The sequence below is a fragment of the Piliocolobus tephrosceles genome, chromosome 5 (genome assembly GCF_002776525.5).
Source record: "Piliocolobus tephrosceles isolate RC106 chromosome 5, ASM277652v3, whole genome shotgun sequence".
Lineage (NCBI taxonomy): Eukaryota > Metazoa > Chordata > Mammalia > Primates > Cercopithecidae > Piliocolobus > Piliocolobus tephrosceles.
The window spans coordinates 67,367,212-67,386,092 of NC_045438.1; the positions used below are offsets into that span (position 1 = coordinate 67,367,212).

An 18,881-nucleotide genomic window follows, 5' to 3' on the forward strand; every position below is an offset into this window, starting at 1 on the left:
TTTTTTTTTTTTTTTTTTTTTTTTTTTTTTGAGACAGGCTGGAGTGCAGTGGTACGATCTCGGCTCACTTCAAGCTCTGCATCCTGTGTTCACGCCATTCTCCTGCCTCAGCCTCATGAGTAGCTGGGACTAGAGGCGCCTGCCACCACACCTGGATAAATTTTGTATTTTTTTTAGTAGAGACGGGGTTTCACCATGTTAGCCAGGATGGTATTGATCTCCTGACCTTGTGATCTGCCCGCCTCAGCCTCCCAAAGTGCTGGGATTACAGGCGTGAGCCACCACGCCCGGCCCACGCCTGGATAATTTTTTTAAAAATTTGTAACTTTCTTTTTTAGAGATGGTGGTCTCACTATGTTGCCCAGATTGGTCTTGAACTCCTGGCCTCGAGCAGTCCTCCCACTTTGGCCTCCCAAAGCCTTGTGATTACAGGCATAAGAATAGCATTACTTTAAAACCATACACAAGTAGCTGTCTAGGTACTTAAGCTTTATTCTGTAATAGTTATTTAGTAGGGAGTTACTAGATTATCTGTGATTAATGTAGTTTATGAAGATATGTCAGATTAGGCATAATACTATTTAGTAATCTGAATTCAGAAGAATTATAATGCCTATGTTTTGATCAATAGAATAGTGATTATAAACATGGATTTGGGTTTGAATCCCTGCTTCATTGTTTGTGTGTTGGGGTACAGATTACATGACCTCTTTGATACTCAGTTTTGTGCTTATAAAAGTGAAGAGAATATCATCTTTCTCACAAGATGCATTAAATGAAATGATAAATGCTTATTATAAGCACACTGGGTACATATTAGTGTTATTTACATTATATCATTACATGGTTTTAAACATTATATAAATGTATAGTATATTTTGTTAAAATTCCTTTATTACAGTTTCTTTCTGGATTGCTAGGTTTTAATTGCGTATTAATATATATTTTCAGTGTATTGGCTTTCATCTCTCCTGAGCCAGTTGAGAGTTGAAGACTTATTTTCTATAATTTCTTTTTTTTTTTTTTAAGTTCAGGGGTACAAGTACAGATTTGATACATAGGCAAACTTGTGTCATGGGGCTTTGTTGTAGAGATTATTTCATCACGTAGGTATTAAGCCTATTATACATTAGTTATTTTGCCTCATCCTTTCCCTCCTCCCACCCTCCACCCCTTTGAAAGGCCTCAGTGTATATTGTTCCCTTCTGTATCCATGTGTTCTCATCATTGAGCTCCCACTTATTAGAAAGAACATATGGTATTTGGTTTTCTGTTCCTGTGTTAGTTTGCTAAAGAGAATGACCTGCAGCTCCTTTCATGTCCCTGAAAAGGACATTGTCACATTCTTTTTTTATGGCTGCATAGTATTCTGTGGTATATGTGTACCTCATTTTCTTGATCCAGTCTACCATCAATGGGCATTTAGGTTGATTCCATGTCTTTGCTATTGTGAATAGTGCAGCAGTGAACAAATGTGTGCATATGTCTTTATAAAAGAATGATTTGTATTTCTTTTGGGTTTATACCCAGTAATGGGATTGCTGGGTCAAATGGTATTTCTGTCCTTAGGTCTTTGAGGAATCACCACACTGTCCTCTACAATGGCTGAAGTAATTTACTCCCACCAACAGTGTATAAGCCTTCCTTTTTCTCTACAACCTTGCCAGCATCTATTGTTTTTTGACTTTTTTTTTTTTTTTTTTGAGACGGAGTCTCGCTCTGTTGCCCAGGCTGGAGTGCAGTGGTGTGATCTCGGCTCACTGCAAGCTCCGCCTCCCGGGTTTACGCCATTCTCCTGCCTCAGCCTCCCAATTAGCTGGCACTACAGGCGCCCGCCACCACGCCCGGCTAATTTTTTTGTATTTTTTAGTAGAGACGGGGTTTCACCGTGTTAGCTGGGATGGTCTTGATCTCCTGACCTCGTGATCTGCCCGCCTCGGCCTCCCAAAGCGCTGGGATTACAGGCGTGAGCTACCACGCCCAGCCGTTTTTTGACTTTTTAATAATACCCGTTCTTACTAAACGGGTGTGAGATGGTATCTCATTGTGGTTTTGATTTGCATTTCTCTAATCCGTGATGTTGAGCTTTTCTTTCATGTGATTTTTGGCCACATATATGTCTTCTTTCGAGAAGTGTTTGTGCACATATATGTCTTCTTTCGAGAAGTGTTTGTTCATGTCCTTTGCCCACTTTTTAATGGGGTTGTTGTTTTTTGTAAATTTAAGTTCCTTGTAGATGCTGGATATTAGACTTTTGTCAGATGCATAGTTTACAGAAATTTTCTCTTGTTCTGTAGGTTTTCTGTTTATTGTGATGATAGTTTTTTTCGCTATGCAGAAACTCTTTAGTTTAATTAGATCCCAACTTTTCAGTTTTTGCTTTTGTTCCAATTGCTTTTGGCATCTTTGTCAGGAAATCATTGCCCGTGCATGGTATTGCCTACATTGTTTTCCAGGGTTTTATGGTTTTGAGTTTTGCTTTTTGCTTTTTTTTTTTTTTTTTTGAGACAGAGTCTCGCTCTGTTGCCCAGACTGGAGTGCAGTGGCACGATCTCGGCTCACTGCAACCTCCACCTCCCGGGTTCAAGTGATTCTTCTGCCCCAGCTTCCTGAGTAGCTGGGATTACAGGTGCGTGCCACCATGCCCGGCTAATTTTTGTGCTTTTAGTAGAGATGGGGTTTCACCATGTTGATCAGGCTGGTCTCGAACTCTTGACTTCATGATCTACCCGCCTCTGCTTTCCGAAGTGCTGGAATTATAGGCGTGAGCCGCTATACCTGGCCTGGGTTTTACATTTAAGTCTTTAATCCATCTTGAGTTAATTTTTGTGTATGATGTAAGGAAGGGGTTCAGTTTCAGTTGTTTAACTATAGCTAACCAGTTATTCCAACACCATTTATTGAATAGGGAATCCTTTCCCCATTGCTTGTTTTTGTCAGGTTTAGTGGAAGATCAGATAGTTGTCAGGGTGCGGTCTTATTTGTGGGTTTTCTGTTCTGTTTCATTGGTTTATGTGTCTGTTTTTGTACCAGTACCATGCTGTTTTGCTCACTATATCCCTGTAGTATAGTTTAAAGTTGGGTAGTGTGATGCTTCCAGCTTTTCTTTTTGCTTAGGATTGCCTTGTCTGTTTGGGCTCTTTTTTGGTTTCATAGGAATTTTAAAATAGTTTTCTCTAGTTCTGTGAAGTACATCAATTGTGGTTCAATAGGAATAGCATTGAATCTATATAAATTGCTTTGGGCAGTATAGCCATTTTACTGATAATGATTCTTCCTGTCCGTGAGCCTGGGATGTTTTTCCATTTGTTTGTGTCATCTCTGATCAGTGGTTTGTAGTTCTCCTTGTAGAGATCTTTCACCTCCCTAGTTAGTTGTATTCTAGTTATTTTATTCTTTTTGTGGCAGTTGTGAATGGGAGTTCATTCCTGACTTACCCTCAGCTTGACTCTTGGTGTATAGGAATGCTAGTGATTTTTCCACATTGATTTTGTATTCTGAGGCTTTGTTGAAGTTGTTAATTGGCTTAACAAGCTTTTGGGTTGAGACTGTGGGATTTTCTAAATCTAGTGTTATGTCATCTGCAAACAGGGATAGTTTGACTTCTTTTCTTCCTATTTGTTTGGCCTTTTGTTTTTTTCTCCTGCTGATTGCCCTGGCCAGAACTTCCAATACTACACTGAATAGTAGTGGTGAGAGACGGCATCCTTGTCTTATGTTGGTTTTCAAGGTAATGCTTCCAGCTTTTGCCCATTAATTATGACACTGGCTGTGAGTTTGTCATAGATGGTTCGTGTTATTTTGAGCTATGTTCCTTAAATACCTAGTTTATTGAAAGTTTTTTTTAAAAAAAAAAAAACACAAATGGATGTTGAATTTTATCAAAAGCCTTTTCTGCATCTGTTGAGATATCGTGGTTTTTGTCTTTATTTCTGCTTATGTGCTGAATCACATTTACTGATTTGTGTATGTTGAACCAACCTTGCATCCTTGGGTTGAAGCTTACTTGATTATGGTGTTTAAGCTTTTTGATGTGCTGCTGGATTTCTTGCCAGTGTTTTTGTTATGGATTTTTGCATCAATTTCATCAAGGATATTGGTCTGACATTTTCTTTTTTTTGTTGTATCTCTGCCAGGTTTTGGTATCAGGATAATGCTGACTTCATAGAATGAGTTAGGGAGTAGTCCTTCTCAATTTTTTGGAATAGTTTGAATGGGAATGGTAGCAGCTTTTCTTTGTATATCTGGTGGAATTCAGCTGTGAATTCTTCTGGTCCTGGGGTTTTTTTTGGTTGGCAGGCTTATTTTCTATAATTTCTATAACAGTAGGGAACACTGTTGCTACTCTCCATCTTACTCCTATTTTGGGACCTTACAGACACTGCTTCTAGGTCAGTGATCAGAGGAAAGCCATGATTAGAAGACCCACATAGTCCTCTTATAAAATGGTGACCGAAATACTTGTTTTTCTTATATTTGTAAGCTATACTTGACTACTTGTTTTCAGTTTAGGGGAATTACATAGATAATAATGTAGTTTTACATGACAGTGTTTTTATTACATAGATTATAGAATTAATGTTGAGCTAGAAGTAAATTTAAATAGATATGTGAATACTATGTCTTAAAAATATTTTATTAGTATTAAAATCTTCTAATAAGGATGCTAGTCCTTTGAACCACCCTTCCTCTTTGTCAAGCCATGATCACCAGAGGCAACAATTTTCAACTTTTTAAACTTTTCCTTTAGTACGTATTTCCAAATAATAAGCTTCCATGGCTCTTTCTTAGTTTATGACTTTTAGATATTATTTAATCATTTCTTGTTATGGTAAATGATTTATAAGTTTTGATTAGACAATATTGGTTATATATATAGTTAAAGTATTTACTGCTCAGTCAATAATACTGTAATAACGTTCTTTTTTGAGGATGACTATTTTTCTTGAATAAGGCTTTGCTCAGTTTTCTTTGTATGGATCAGCATTTCTTCATCTATATGCTCCTGTAAAATATCTCTTCATACTCTCTTCTACAAAGACAGATTCATTAGATAGTTTGTCAGTAACATCTTTTTTTCTTCTCCATATTAATTCATTTTCACCTGATATAAAGAAGTACCTGAGGCTGGGTAATTGATGAAGAAAAGAGTTTTAATTGACTCACAGTTCTGCATGCTTAACAGGAAGCATGACTGGAAGGCCTCAGGAAACTTACAATCATGGTGGAAGATGAAGGGGAATCAGGCAGCTTCTTCACATGGCAGCAGGAGAGAGAGAGAGTATGAGGGGGAGTGCCACACACTTTTAAACCTACAGATCTTGTGAGAACTCATTCACTATCACAAGAACAGCAAGGGAGAAATCCGCCCCCATGATCCAGTCACCTCCCACCAGTCCCCTCTTCCAATTTGACATGAGATTTAGCGGGGACACAAATCCAAACCATGTCATTACACCCCTAACCCCTCCCAAATCTCATGTTCTTCTCACATTGGAAAATATAATTTCGCTTCTCAACAGTCCTCCAGTCTTAACTCATTTCAGCATTAAGTCAGAAGTCCACAGTTCAAAGTCTCATCTGAGACAGGTAAGTCCCTTCTGCCTATAAGCCTGTAAAATCAAAAACAAATTAGTTACTTCCAAGATACAATGAGGGTACAGGCATTGAGTGAATGCTCCAAGTGGGAGAAATTGGCCAAAACACAGAGGCTATAGGCCCCATGCAAGTCTGAAACCTAGCAGGGCTGTTGTTAAATCTTAAAGCTCCAAAATAATTTCCTTTGATTCCATGTCTCATATCCGGGGCATACTGATGCATGGGTTGGGATCCTGAGGCCTTGGGTAGCTCTGCCTCTGTGACTCAGCAGGGTACAGCCCCCTAGATTTCTTTCACAGGCTGACGTTGAGTACCTGTGGCTTTTTCAGGTGCACAGTGCAAGCTGTCAGTGGGTCTCCTATTCTTGGGTCTGGAGGGTGGTGGCCCTCTTCTCACAGCTCTACTAGGCAGTGCTTCTCCGGTGGGGACTCAGTGTGAGGGGTTCTAACTCCACATTTCCCGTCTGCACTGCCCGAGTAGAGGTTCTCCATAAGGGCTCTACTCTTGTAGCAGACTTCTGCCTGGACAGCCCGGCATTTCCATACATCCTCTGAAGTCTAGGCAGAGGTTCCAAAACATCGTCTCTTGTCTTCTGTGCATACCTGCAGGCCCAACACCACATAGAAGCTTTAAGGCTTGAGCTTGCACCCTCTAAAGCAGTGGCCTGAGCTGTACCTTGGCCCCTTGGCCCCTTTTAGCCATGGCTGGAGCTGGCACTGGAGCATTTAGGATGCAGAGCACTAAGTCCCAAAGCTGCACAGAGCAGTGGGACCCTGGGTCTGGCCTGTGAAGCCATTTTTCTCTCCTAGGCCTCCAGGCCTCTGATGTGTGGGGCTGCAGTGAAGGTCTCTGATATGCCCTGGAGATATTTTTCCTGTTGTCTTGGTTATTAACTTTCAACTCCTTGTTACTTATGTACACTTCTGCACCTGGCTTGAATTTCTCTCCAGAAAATGGGTTTTTTTTTTTTCTACTGCGTGGTCAGGCTGCACATTTTCCAAACCTTTATGCTCTATGTCCTTTTCTTTTTTTTTTTTTTTTTTTGAGTTGTGTTTTGCTCTTGTTGCCCAGGCTGGAGTGCAATGCGGTGATCTTGGCTCACTGCAATCTCTGCTTCCTAGGTTCAAGCAATTCTCCTGCCTCAGCCTCCTGAGTAGCTGGGATTACAGGAACCTGCCACCACGCCTGGCTAATTTTTGTATTTAGAGTAGAGATGGGGTTTCACCATGTTGGCCAAGCTGGTCTCAAACTCCTGACTTAAGGTGATCCGCCCGCCTCAGTCTCCTAAAGTGCTGGGATTACAGGTGAGCCACAGTGCCTGGCCCTCTGTTTCCCTTTTAAACATATTCCAATTTCAAACCATCTCTTTGTGAATGCGTATAAGTGAATGCTTTCAGAATAAACTAGGTCACATCTTGAATGCTTTGCTGGTTAGAAATTTCTTCCACCAGAGTCTGGGCATGCTGGGTCACACCTGTAATCCCAGCACTTTAGGAGGCCAAGGTGGGTGGATCACTTGAGGTCAGGTCTTCAAGACCAGCCTGTCCAACAGAGTGAGACCCCATCTCTACTAAAAACAGAAAAAATTAGTGGGGCGTGGTGGCACACACCTATAATCCCAGCTACTTGGGAGGCGGGAGAATTGCTGGAACCTGGGAGGTTGCAGTGAGCCGAGATCATGCCATTACACTCCAGCCTGGGAGACAGAGCGAGACTTCATCTCAAAAAAAAAAAAGGGGAAATTTCTTTCACCAGATACCCTAATTCATCTGTCTCAAGTTTAAAGTTTCACAGACCTCTAGGGCAGGGGCAAAATGCTTCCACTCTCTTTTTGCTAAAGCATAGCAAGAGTGACCTTTACTCCAGTTGCCAGTAAGTTCCTTATCTCTGTCTGAGGTCACCTCAGCCTGGACGTCATTGTCCCTATCACTATCAGCAGTTTGATCAAAACCATTCAACAAGTCTCTAGGAAGTTCCAAACTTTCCCACATCTTACTGTTTTCTTCAGAGCCCTCCAAACTGTTCCAACCTCTGCCCCTTACCCAGTTCCAAAGTCGATTCCACATTTTCAAGTGTCTTTATAGGAATGTCCCACTCCTGGTACCAATTTTCTATATTAGTCAGTTTTTCACACTGCTATAAAGAACTGTTAGAGACTGAGTAATTTGTGAAGAAAAGACATTTAATTGACTCACCGTTCTGCTGGCTTTACAGAAAGCATGACTGTGAGACCTCAGGAAACTTACAATCATGGTGGAAGGCAAAGGGGGAAGCAAGCACCTTCTTCACATGGTGGCAGGAGAGAGAGAGAAAGAGTGTGAGGGGGGATGTGCCACACAGTTTTAAACCATGAGATCTCATGAGAGCAGCAAGGGGGAAATCTGTCCCCATGCTCTACTCACCTCTCACCAGGTCCCTTCCTCCAATTCAATGGGAGATTTTGGCAGGGACACAAATCCACACCATATCACCCTCTAAACCTAGAAATAATCTTAGTGTCTCTCCCATGTTTGATCTCCATATTCCAGATTCCATGTCTTCTATTTTGGTTTATTCTCTTTCTTTGGAGGAGGATATACTTCAGTAGCTTCTTGAGAAAAGGTACATTGAAGGTAATTTTAAAAATCTTATAAAATAGTTAAACTTTTTTATTTGTAAGCATCTATTTGAATAATAGTGTAGTTAGCTGTAGAATTCTGCATATAGAGTAATGTATCTTATAATTTTGAAGGCTTTTTACATTTTAGATTTCTGTGTTGCTGTTGAGAAGTTTAATGCCCACATGATTTCTGTTTATCTCTGGAATCTTTTATCCCTGATGTTATCATGAAATTTCACTTTGACATGCCTTGTTGAAGGTCTTTTAATTTGATAGACCAGACATTCGTTGAGCCTTTTAAACCTGGTACCTGATGTCTTTCAGTTCTGGGAACCTTTTTTGTATTATTTCTTGGTTATTCCCCTTTGATCCCTCACCCCCTTTCTTTTCTTTATTCTCATTTTCTGCAGTATGTCTCCCTTGATTGATTCACAAATTTTCTCATCTTTCCTATTTTCTATTTTGTCTTTTTATTCTTCTTTGTAGAATTCTTGAACATTTTCTTTTTAAACTTCTGTTGAATTTTTACTTATTGCATTGTATTTTTGATTTCTTATTCCCTGAATATTTTCTACCCAACTTCCTTTTCTCATTCCATGGTATAATTTCTTTTCTGTTTGAGGTTGTCAGTTACTTTTCTAATTTTTATTGTTTTCTTGGTTCCCTTTACTGTCTTTGTTATTCTGAGTTCCATTTTTTGGTTTGTTGTAATTTTTGTTTTTCAGGTTGGAGGCCTGCTTCAGTTGTTTTTTAAATATTGTCTGTTCATTCATGTAATGGTGAGGCACTCAAATGTTGACTGGAAGCGTTGTGTACATGAGTTGAGTTTGTTGACTACTTGGTTTGACTGTATACCAACGTTTCTCAGTCTCAACACTATTGATATTTTGGATCTGATAATTCTTTGTTGTGGGGGCTATCATCTGCATTTTAGGATGTTTAGCTGCATCCCTGACCTCTACCCACTACCTGCCAATAGCAGTTTCCCTTCCGCAGTCATAAAAATAAAAAAGTTGCCTCATGTTCCCAGAGGGAAATTTTAACCTTGGTTGGGGACGACTGCTATAGACGCATTGTTCTGAATTGGGCTGTTTCTTTATTTTTAATTTTTATTTCTGTTTAGACATAGGGTCTTGCTTTACAGATAGTGTCTTGCATGCAGTACCATGCTTGGCTAATTTTAAAATTTTGTTGTGGAAATGGGATCTCTCTAAATTGCCCAGGCTGGTCTTGAACTCCTAGCCTCAAATGATCTTTCCACCTTGGTTTTCCAGTCTTAGAATTACAGGCATGAGCCACCGTGTCTGGCTGAACTGAGCTGTTTCACTGGGGACTTTCTAATGCCAGTATCTGTAAGATTCTTTTCTGATGCCAGTATTGAGAGGAAGCTTTTAATTCCTTCTACCTGAGGTTTTTAAGCCTGCCTGGTGGAGTTCTGGGAGCCTAGTTGGAACATGGAGGCTGGAGGTTTTCACTTAATTTGTTGTTTTCACGATGGCTCCTCATCTTTGCTCCACCTGTGTTTCTTGTCTCCCATTCCAGAGACTCTCTGTTCACTTTGTGCAGAGAATAAACTTCCCATCTTCTGAGACAGTTTGAAGAGGGATAGTAACTAACTGGATAGGATGGGAAGAAAGGTCCTAAGGGAGAGTCTGTTTCTTTTATTGACTTTCAACTATTCCTCCTATTTTTAGCTCTACATAACCATTCCTATATTCCAAGGTACCTGGTACTTCCAATTTCCTCTATTCCTTTTTTTTTTCTTAATGTGTGTGTTCTGTAGTAAGAATTTAGTTGCTTATTGTTGGAATCTCCATTTGTGGGCAGTTAGACTTCAGCTTTCTTTGATCTGCTAAGTGAGTTACTGTTTCTCCATTTGCTTGCTATATTTCCAAAACTTACTGACTTATCCAGTATGCTGTTGTTTTCTTTCTTGTTCTTCTTCCTTTGGGTGTTTAGTTTTATTATTTTACTGACATTGTGCTTTGTTTAAAAGCAGCAAAAAAGACGAACAGATATGTTCAATCCAGAAGTAATAAACGTCTAATTTCAAACTATTTTATTAAGGGGTCTTGCTCTGTTGTCCAGGCTGGAGTGCAGTGGTGTAATATAGTTCATAGTAGCCTTGAGCTCCTGGGCTCAAACAGTCCTCCCGCCTCAGCCTCCTGAGTAGCTAGGCCTACTACTATGATGTGCTACCATGACTAGCTTATTTTTTAATGTTTTTGTGAAAATGGGGTCTCACTATATAAGAGTAAACTGGTCTCAAACTACTGGCCTCAAGCCACCTATTGCCTCATGTTTTATGTTTTTACATTTTCTTCCTTTTTGCAGGAAAAACTCAAATTAGAATTTTAGGAATAAAACCATATAAGTTTTTTTTAAAAGGTTTTCAACTGGGCCCTATCCTGTCCTTAATCAACAGATATGTATTTTTAAGATTTTATATTAGCGTACTCTTTTAGTATGAGTCAAATGATTGGAGGAGTAGAACTTAGGGGACTAAGTATATATTAATGGCAGTCAGTGAAATTGAGCCTGTATATGCTACTGTTAATAGCAAAAAGGCTTCTTAGCTTTTTAAAATTTTGTATTTTAATAATTATTCTCTTGACTTTGGGAAAGTTTTACTCTGGTGCTTATTTTTTTAGAGGTGAAAAATTCTGGTGTTTAAAGCAATTTAAATTCAAATGTCTAAAGTAGTAGGGTCCAATTCACCAGCCACATGTGGCTATTTAGATTCAAATGAGCTATAATTAAATATAATTAAAATTTTAGTTCCTTAGCTGTACTAGCCACATTTCAAGTACTTGGTAGCCATATGTGACTACTGACTACTTTTGATACATTGCTGCTCTAAAGACTTCCAGATTAGCACAGTTTCTATTACATTGAGAATTCCACATGTATTGTGTTGTGCCTGAGAAACTTAGAGCTTACAAAACGTTGAATTTGCTCAGCCGTAGGAATTGTCACATGGCTAGTCAGTTCCTATGTAAAGCTTCAAGCTCTGGGAAGAACTTTCCTTATATGGACTAAAATTGTGGTAATTGTATCTTTTGTTTCATTTCTCTGGCTTTACTTTTAATTATTTTTTCCCCCTCAGACAGTGCAATGCTTGCTGGACAGTGGTGCTGATATTAACAGGCCAAATGTATCAGGAGCAACTCCATTGTACTTTGCTTGCAGGTATGATATTTTATATTTCCAGATGCTATATATACTCGTGTGTGTGTGTATATATATATGCATATAAAGAAATATATTTCCAGATGTGTGTATACTCTATTTCTAGACACACATATTTCTGTGTATTTTCTAAAGCTTTCTTGTTTTCCCACAAATATTGTGCTCTTTTTAAGATTAAGTATAATCTCTCTTTTAAGATGAAGTGTTATGGTTCTATTACTTAACTGCATGAGGACAAATATTTTCTGTTATATTTAATTGCCATTGCTTTTATGTTATATGTGGGAGCTTTTGATTTGCTTGATTACTTCAATTTTAAACTAAGTACTTATTAACAAAAGACAAATTGGTAACCTGGTAATTCCCATAGTTTACTGTATTCTGTAACCAGGTCATTTCCAGTGGGATAAGCTGTTGGAATATATCTTGATCCAGAGCTATGTCTTTTCTTTCTCTGTATCTATAACCGAAAAAATATCTTGAGTCAGTCTTGTTAGATATTGTTATACATTAAGTTATTTTCATATTTCTGTATTGGTTCATTTTCTTGACGTGTGCATTTCATTCACTTATTCATTCATGTATTCATCAAATGTTTAGTTAGCACTCACTGTGTCATGCGTTCTTGTAGGTGTGTAAAACAGTAATAAATAAACTCTAGTCCCTAAGGAGCTAATAGTATAATTATACACATGCTGTCACACCCACACACATATATAAAAATATATACACACCTATCTATTATGTATTATGTAAATGTAGTTTGCAGTTAGCATCAGTTCACAGAACACTATAGTGATTCTTCTTTTTGATTTAAATTATATGAATTGTAATATTTATTTCAGCCTTTATATCCCGATATAGAGCTCTCCAGAAAGCTCCTCTCTTCTTCTTTTTTTCTGTTTTATATCATTTTATTGGAAGTTGGTTTTAGGTTGAAAGACCTGCATTTTTTCTTGTTTAGCTTCTTTTTTGGGGTCTCTCATGTTCCTTTGATGAGACCGATTCAGATCATCTGTTTAACAACCCTGTATTAGAATTCAGGGGCTTTTGGGTTTCTAGACTTGCAGATCTTTCTGATTCCAGCCACTTTCTTAACACTATATTTATGGTTTGGTTGCTTGGCTAGAAAACCAGTTCCTTCCATAGTGTCCTGAATTTATGAATAATACCATCATCTGATTCCCTGTAATCATATCCTATCTTGAAGGGTTATCTTTAGATCAGACCTTTTTTTGAAGCTCCAGATTTGAATGTCCATCTCCCTGATTAACATCATCACTAGAAGTATCGCAGAATCTCAGATACTAACATGTCAAAATATAGCTTCAGATTTTCCTCCTCAAACCTTTCCTCCAGTTTTTCCTCATCTTAATCAATAGAAACCTTATCCTCTCAGTTGTTTAAATTAGAAATAATTAGGTTATTTTTTATTTCTCTCTCCCTCTTTGTGAACTTGGAATTTATTAGTAAGTTCTGTAAATTCTACCTTCAGAATATGTTTGGAATCTCAACTTCTAACTCAACCAAAACCACCTTAATGTAGTTACCTTTTGCTTAGAGTACTTCAGTAATCTCTACACTAGTCTCCCTGATTCCTATGTTGTTTCCCTCCAGTCTCTTCTTTCCTCAGCAAAGTGATCTTAAAAAAAAAAAGAATCGACTCTTGTCACTTTGTGTTTAAGCCCTGTATGTAAAACTTTTCAGTGACTCGTTGTTGCATTTCAAATATAATTCAAGTTCTACCTTGGCCTGTGAGACCTCCATGATTTCACTCCTGTTTAGCTCACTGTACTTGAACCACAGTGATTCTCTTTGCGTTCCTTAAATGCAACCAACTCTTTCAGCAGGCTTTTCTACATGGTGTTTGTTTCGCCTGAAATGTTCTTCCCTAGGCTTTTTACAGGGCTGACTGTTTCTTATTCATGTTACTGCTTAAGTTACATTTTAGGAAGGCAGTTCCTGACCAGTCTAAGCAGGTCATTTACCGTATTTTTGCTCGCAGTATCACAGTCATTTCCTTCATAGCACTTCCTGTTTTGTAGTTGTTTATTTACTTGTTTATAGTCTGTTTTCCCTACATGCCTTAAAACTCAATGAAAGCATGAATAGTGTTTATTTTGTTTACCACTTTATGTCCAAAGTATAGTACAGTGTTTTGCACTTAAATGTGTAGTAGATGTTTTTGAATGAATGCATCACTATGAAAAATCTCATATAAAAAACAGTCCCATTTATAATAGTTAAAATAGAGATATGTTAGTGTTGTGCAGAACTGGGATATCCCTATTGTCGGTCTGAGCTTAGGGATATGGCAGAAGGATTTTTAAGAAATACTTTCTCCTAGTGCTGTATTCCCATCCTTTAGTTTTAATCTAGCAAATATTAGATCTTTTTGAACAAAGATGATTAAGCAAGTCTGTGATGAAATGTGAAACCAAAATATAAATTCATCCTTGTAGAGGAATAGTAGATATGGAACTTGGTTCTTCTGCAGGCACACTTTTAATTTTACTTGTGATATCTTGATGCAGGTATAAATTAAAAATATAAGTTATTCCCAATGTGTTATTTCTGATAAATGAAAGGGAAAGGATTATAGGAAATAGAACAAGTTAACCCCCAGGACAAATTATAGGGCTCTAAGATAAAGGTTAAATGGAATATATAGTTTGTATTCGTTGAGAAGTATTACTAGATATAATATATTCAAGGGTCAACTACTAAAACTATTTTCTTTGTATTTGAATTTTGCAATTAAATTTAGAATGGTATTAAGATACAGGGGAAAGAACCTAGTTTGTGTAGGCAGGTTCAAATCCCAGCACCAGAGCTATACAACATTAGTCAAGATTCTTGACTCCTGAAGCTTTGTTTGTGAAATGGAGGTGCTGATATCTGCCTGGTGAGATTATTGTGAAGATTAAATGTGATGGCTTCTGTAAAGCATGCTGCAGAGTATTCAATACTTAGTAGTTGATAGGTGCGCACTAAGCTCTGACATGCTTCTTTCACTCTTCAGTGAGCATAAAGTTGTCTTGTCCTCATTTAATTTAATTGCTCTACAGGGTTTTCTTTTGTTTCTTGTCTAATTCTGAGCACTGTTTTTTTTTTTTTTTTTTGAGGCATAGCCTCACTCTGTTTCCCAGGCTGGAGTGCAGTGGCATGATCTTGGCTCACTGCAATCTCCGCCTCCTGGCTTCAAGCGATTCTCCCGCCTCTGCCTCTTGAGTAGCTGGGATTACAGGCATGCGCCACCACACCCAGCTAATTTTTGTATTTTAGTAGAGATGGGGTTTTGCCATGTCGCCCGGACTGGTCTTGAACTCCCAACCTCAGGTGATCTATCTGCCTCAGCCTCCCAAAGTGCTGGGATTACAGACGTGAGCCACCATGCCTGGTCTTGAGCACTGTTTTATAATGTAGTGTTTCTGTGAGTCTTTCTCAGATGGATTTTGACCTAAAATTATGATAGAAAGGGTTTTCCAGCCACTTTTCTTCTCTGGATACTCTGGACAGGATGTTGTGACTCATAAACTATATAACTAATGAACTCATTCTTTCTGTCATGTAAAATATAGGCACATATTTATTTTTTTTCCCCCACCGTCTTTACAGACCTTTGTTTTTAAGTCTTTTATATGACTGCTGCCAGTATTTCAAATCCTGAAATTATTAGATTGGTTTTATATTCAATCCTTATGTTCCCAATTCCCTCAACTGAGTTCTTCAAATAAAGGTTGGGATGTATAATGGTTTTCAGCTATTTTCTGTGTCCGTAGATAACTTTTATTCTATTAGGAAAAGCCAGGTTTAGTTGGAGTTGTATAGATACAGTAAATTAGTAAGACGTTAATGGAGTTTTAGAGGTCTCTAATAGAGTCAGAAAGGGCTAAGATTTAGAACGTGGATTTGTAGCTACTGTATAGTAACTCCTTTCAATTAGAGTATTCAAAATCAAAGTAGCCATATAAAAGAGTTCTTAGACTTGGCCAGGCACAGTGGCTCACACCTGTAATCCCAGCACTTTGGGAGGTTGAGGTGGGTGGATCGCAAGGTCAAGAGATCGAGACCATCCTGGCCAACATGTTGAAACCCCATCTCTACAAAAAATACAAAAATTAGCTGGGCGTGGTGACGCGTGCCCGTAGTCCCAGCTACTCGGGAGGCTGAAGCAGGAGAATCACTTGAACCCAGGAGGTGGAGGTTGCAGTGAGCCGAGATCGTACCACTGCACTCCAGCCTGGACAACAGAGTGAGACTCCGTCTCAAGGAAAAAAAAAAGAGTTCTTGCACTTAAAATTGTAAACTTTCAGCATAGGACAGACCTTTAGAAAATACAATCTAAGCCATATCATATAAATAGAAAATACGATTTCATAAGCCATTCCCAATAATATTACAACCGTCTGGACTATTTACACTTTGGCCAAATTCTCAAATTTATAAGGATGAAAGGTCCAAAGTTATGGGGCTGAAAGTGTTTGAGAAGTCAGTTCTGAGTGCTTTAGAAGCCACAAGTTTCTTATTAGTTAAATTTTTGTTGACTTCTTAGTTTTCATAAAATACTTTGGCAATTTCTTGAAGAGAGTATTATCTCAATCAATATTAAAAAATTGAGACTGTCTCAAAAACAACTTCATTTATAAAGAATGATTATTTGTTCAGTATTTTTTTTTTTTTTAGTTATTTAAACTGAAAAATCTTTTATGCAACACTCTGAGCAGTCTGAAAAAGAATTGTTCTAATCGAATTACGGGTGAGGTACTTGAGTCCCTAACTGCATTGTGCAGATTTTGTATGTTATTAGCTATTGCTTGTTGTTTTTAAATCTATTTTAAAATTTATTCTTATTTTAAAGTATTATTTTTTAGAGACAGGGTCTTGTTCTGCCACCCAGGCTGGAGTGCAGTGGCGTGTTCATAACTCACTGCAACTTCCAACTCCTGGGGTCAAGCGATTCTCTCATCTCACCCTCCCAAGTAGCTGGGACTATAGATGTGCACCACCACACCCAACTCATTTTTAATAAAGTCAAGGTATGTTGTCCAAGCGGGTCTTGAACTCCTGGCCTTAAGTGATTCTGCCCGCTAAGCCTCCCAAAGTGCTGGGATTACAGATGTGAGCCACGACACCTGGCCCTTAATCTGTTTTTGAAATGAAATGCCAACTGATCATAAATAAGATTTCTGTGTAGCTTCAGAAATTACTCCAGCTGTCTAAAAATGTTATAGTAGTATTTCCTTTTCTTTATGCTGATTATCCTTTTTTGTTGTATATGGTACAGAGTTATTTTGAGGCTTTATTATTTACCTTGTGTATTGAATATTGTCCTGCTTATACATGGTGATCTTGTCTGTTCATCCTGTCTGATCCCCATTCCATTGTTCTCATAGCACATATCCTCCTGTGTCTGCTACTGTAATTTTTTGAGTACTAAATTGTGTTTTATTTTATTTTATTACTATTATACTTTTAAGTTCTAGGGTACATGTGCACAACGTGCAGGTTTGTTACGTAGGTATACGTGTGCCATGTTGGTTTGTTGCACCCATCAACTCGTCATTTACATCAGGTATTTCTCCTAATGCTATCCCTCCCCCAGCCCTCCGACCTCCCGACAGGCCCCAGTGTGAGATGTTCCCCGCCCTGTGTGTAAGTGTTCTCATTGTTCAGTTCCCACCTATGAATGAAAACATGCAGTGTTTGGTTTTCTGTCCTTGTGATAGTTTGCTGAGAATGATGGTTTCCAGCTTCATCCATGTCCCTGCAAAGGACATGAACTCCTCCTTTTTTTATGGCTCCTTAGTATTCCATGATGTATATGTGCCACATTTTCTTAATCCAGTCTGTCATTGATGGACATTTGGGTTGGTTGCAAGTCATTGCTATTGTGAATAGTGCTGCAATAAACATACGTGTCCATGTGTCCTTATAGTAGCATGATTTATAATCCTTTGGGTATATACCTAGTAATGGGATCACTGGGTCAAATGGTATTTCTAGTTCTAGATCCTTGAGGAATCGCATGCAGCCTGGCAGGTCGATCTCAGACTGCTGTGTTAGCAGTGAGCAAGGCTCCGTGGGCATGGGACCAGCCAAGCCAGGCACGGGACGGAATCTCCTGGTGTGTTGTTTGCTAAGACCTTGGGAAAAGTGCAATATTTTGGCAGGAGTGTCCCGTTTTTCCAGGTAGTCTGTCACGACTTCCCTTGGCTAGGAAAGGGAAATCCCCCAACCCCTTGGGCTTCCCAGGTGAGGTGACGCCCTGCCCTGCCTCGGCTCACCCTCTGTGGGCTGCACCTGCTGTCCAAACAGTCCCAATGAGATCAACCAGGTACCTCATTTGGAAATGCAGAAATCACCTATCTTCTGCGTCAGTCACTCTGGGAGCCGTAGACCGGAGCTGTTCGTATTTGGCCATCTTGGAATGGGAGTCTTGAGACTAAATTGTTTACTTTTAAAGGTCACAAAACATAAAGGGCAATCTCTGTTTGTCTTGCTAGAGCAGCATGATATCGATGAAGGATTTTGGAGTCAGACTGATGCAGATTTAAATTCTGGTCTGCCATGTAACTGTTCATCTTGAGCAACTCCATTATCTTCTTGAGCCATGGTTTTCTCATCTGAAAAATTGGGTGAATACTGTTAAAATAAAAATCTTAGAAAAAATAAGTTTTAAGTTTATTTAAATGAAAAACGATTCATGAATCAGGCAGCACTCAGAATCAGAAGCAGGTGAGAGAGCTCTTCCCAGCAGTTTGTAAGTAATGAGCTTTTATAGGCTGAATATGGAAGCAAAGTAGAGAAATCACGTGACTGGCTACCTTTATGTATGTATTTGCCTAATTTGGTCATGGTGTGAAGAATTGGCTGTCTGATTTCTTGAAACCTCTCTTTGTTGCAAAATACATACTCCCAAGTTAAGCTGAAGTTTGTTACAGAGGAACTCAGAAGTATAGTGACAGTCTCAGGCTAATGGCCTCCTGTTTGCTTAATTTAATGAGGCTTATAACAGTGTCAGCACTAAGTCAGACTTTGGACAGAGGACTGAGCATAATGCTTGTTACCTAGTGTATCCTAAATAAATTGTGTTTCAGGTCTCTTGTTATTTTCTATAGTGCGGTGTTGTCTTTAATACTTACTTGTCAAATGAACGGTGTCTGAAGTTAAAGCCTATAGTACAATTCATTGAATGTATTGAGTACATGTTATAAGACAACTGCCATACTTGGTGCTATGGAACAGGTCTACTGTCAAGAAGTTTACAGTTTAGTTGGAAAAAATTGGACACATGGATGTTAAAGAACTGTAAAAGAGATATCATTAAAATTGAACTCAGCAGTTTTATAAGATGGATTCCTCAGAACCTTGGCTATTAGCAAAAGTATCACTATATCCCTAAATAAATTAAGCTCAAGTTAGTTGCTTTTCACTTGGCCTCTATTTTTAAGCATGTGAAAGAAAGGAACAGTGTAAATTAAACATTAATCAC

General features: G+C 38.6%; 1 protein-coding gene across 6 annotated transcripts in view; it reads left to right on the forward strand.

Annotated features, from left to right (window-relative positions):
- The window catches only part of HACE1 (HECT domain and ankyrin repeat containing E3 ubiquitin protein ligase 1), a 123,949-nt gene that overhangs the window by 37,987 nt on the left and 67,081 nt on the right, over positions 1 to 18,881 (forward strand). For 4 of the 6 annotated variants that reach the window (XM_023205917.2, XM_023205918.3, XM_026454415.1 and 1 more), the window contains one exon: positions 11,304 to 11,386. The exons of 1 other annotated variant lie outside the window; for it this stretch is intronic. In XM_023205917.2, the coding sequence (XP_023061685.1) occupies positions 11,304 to 11,386 (83 nt within the window). Of the gene's footprint in view, positions 1 to 8,191; positions 8,211 to 11,303; positions 11,387 to 18,881 lie in introns of those variants that run through there. One more of the 6 variants, XM_023205920.2, reaches the window with a different exon arrangement.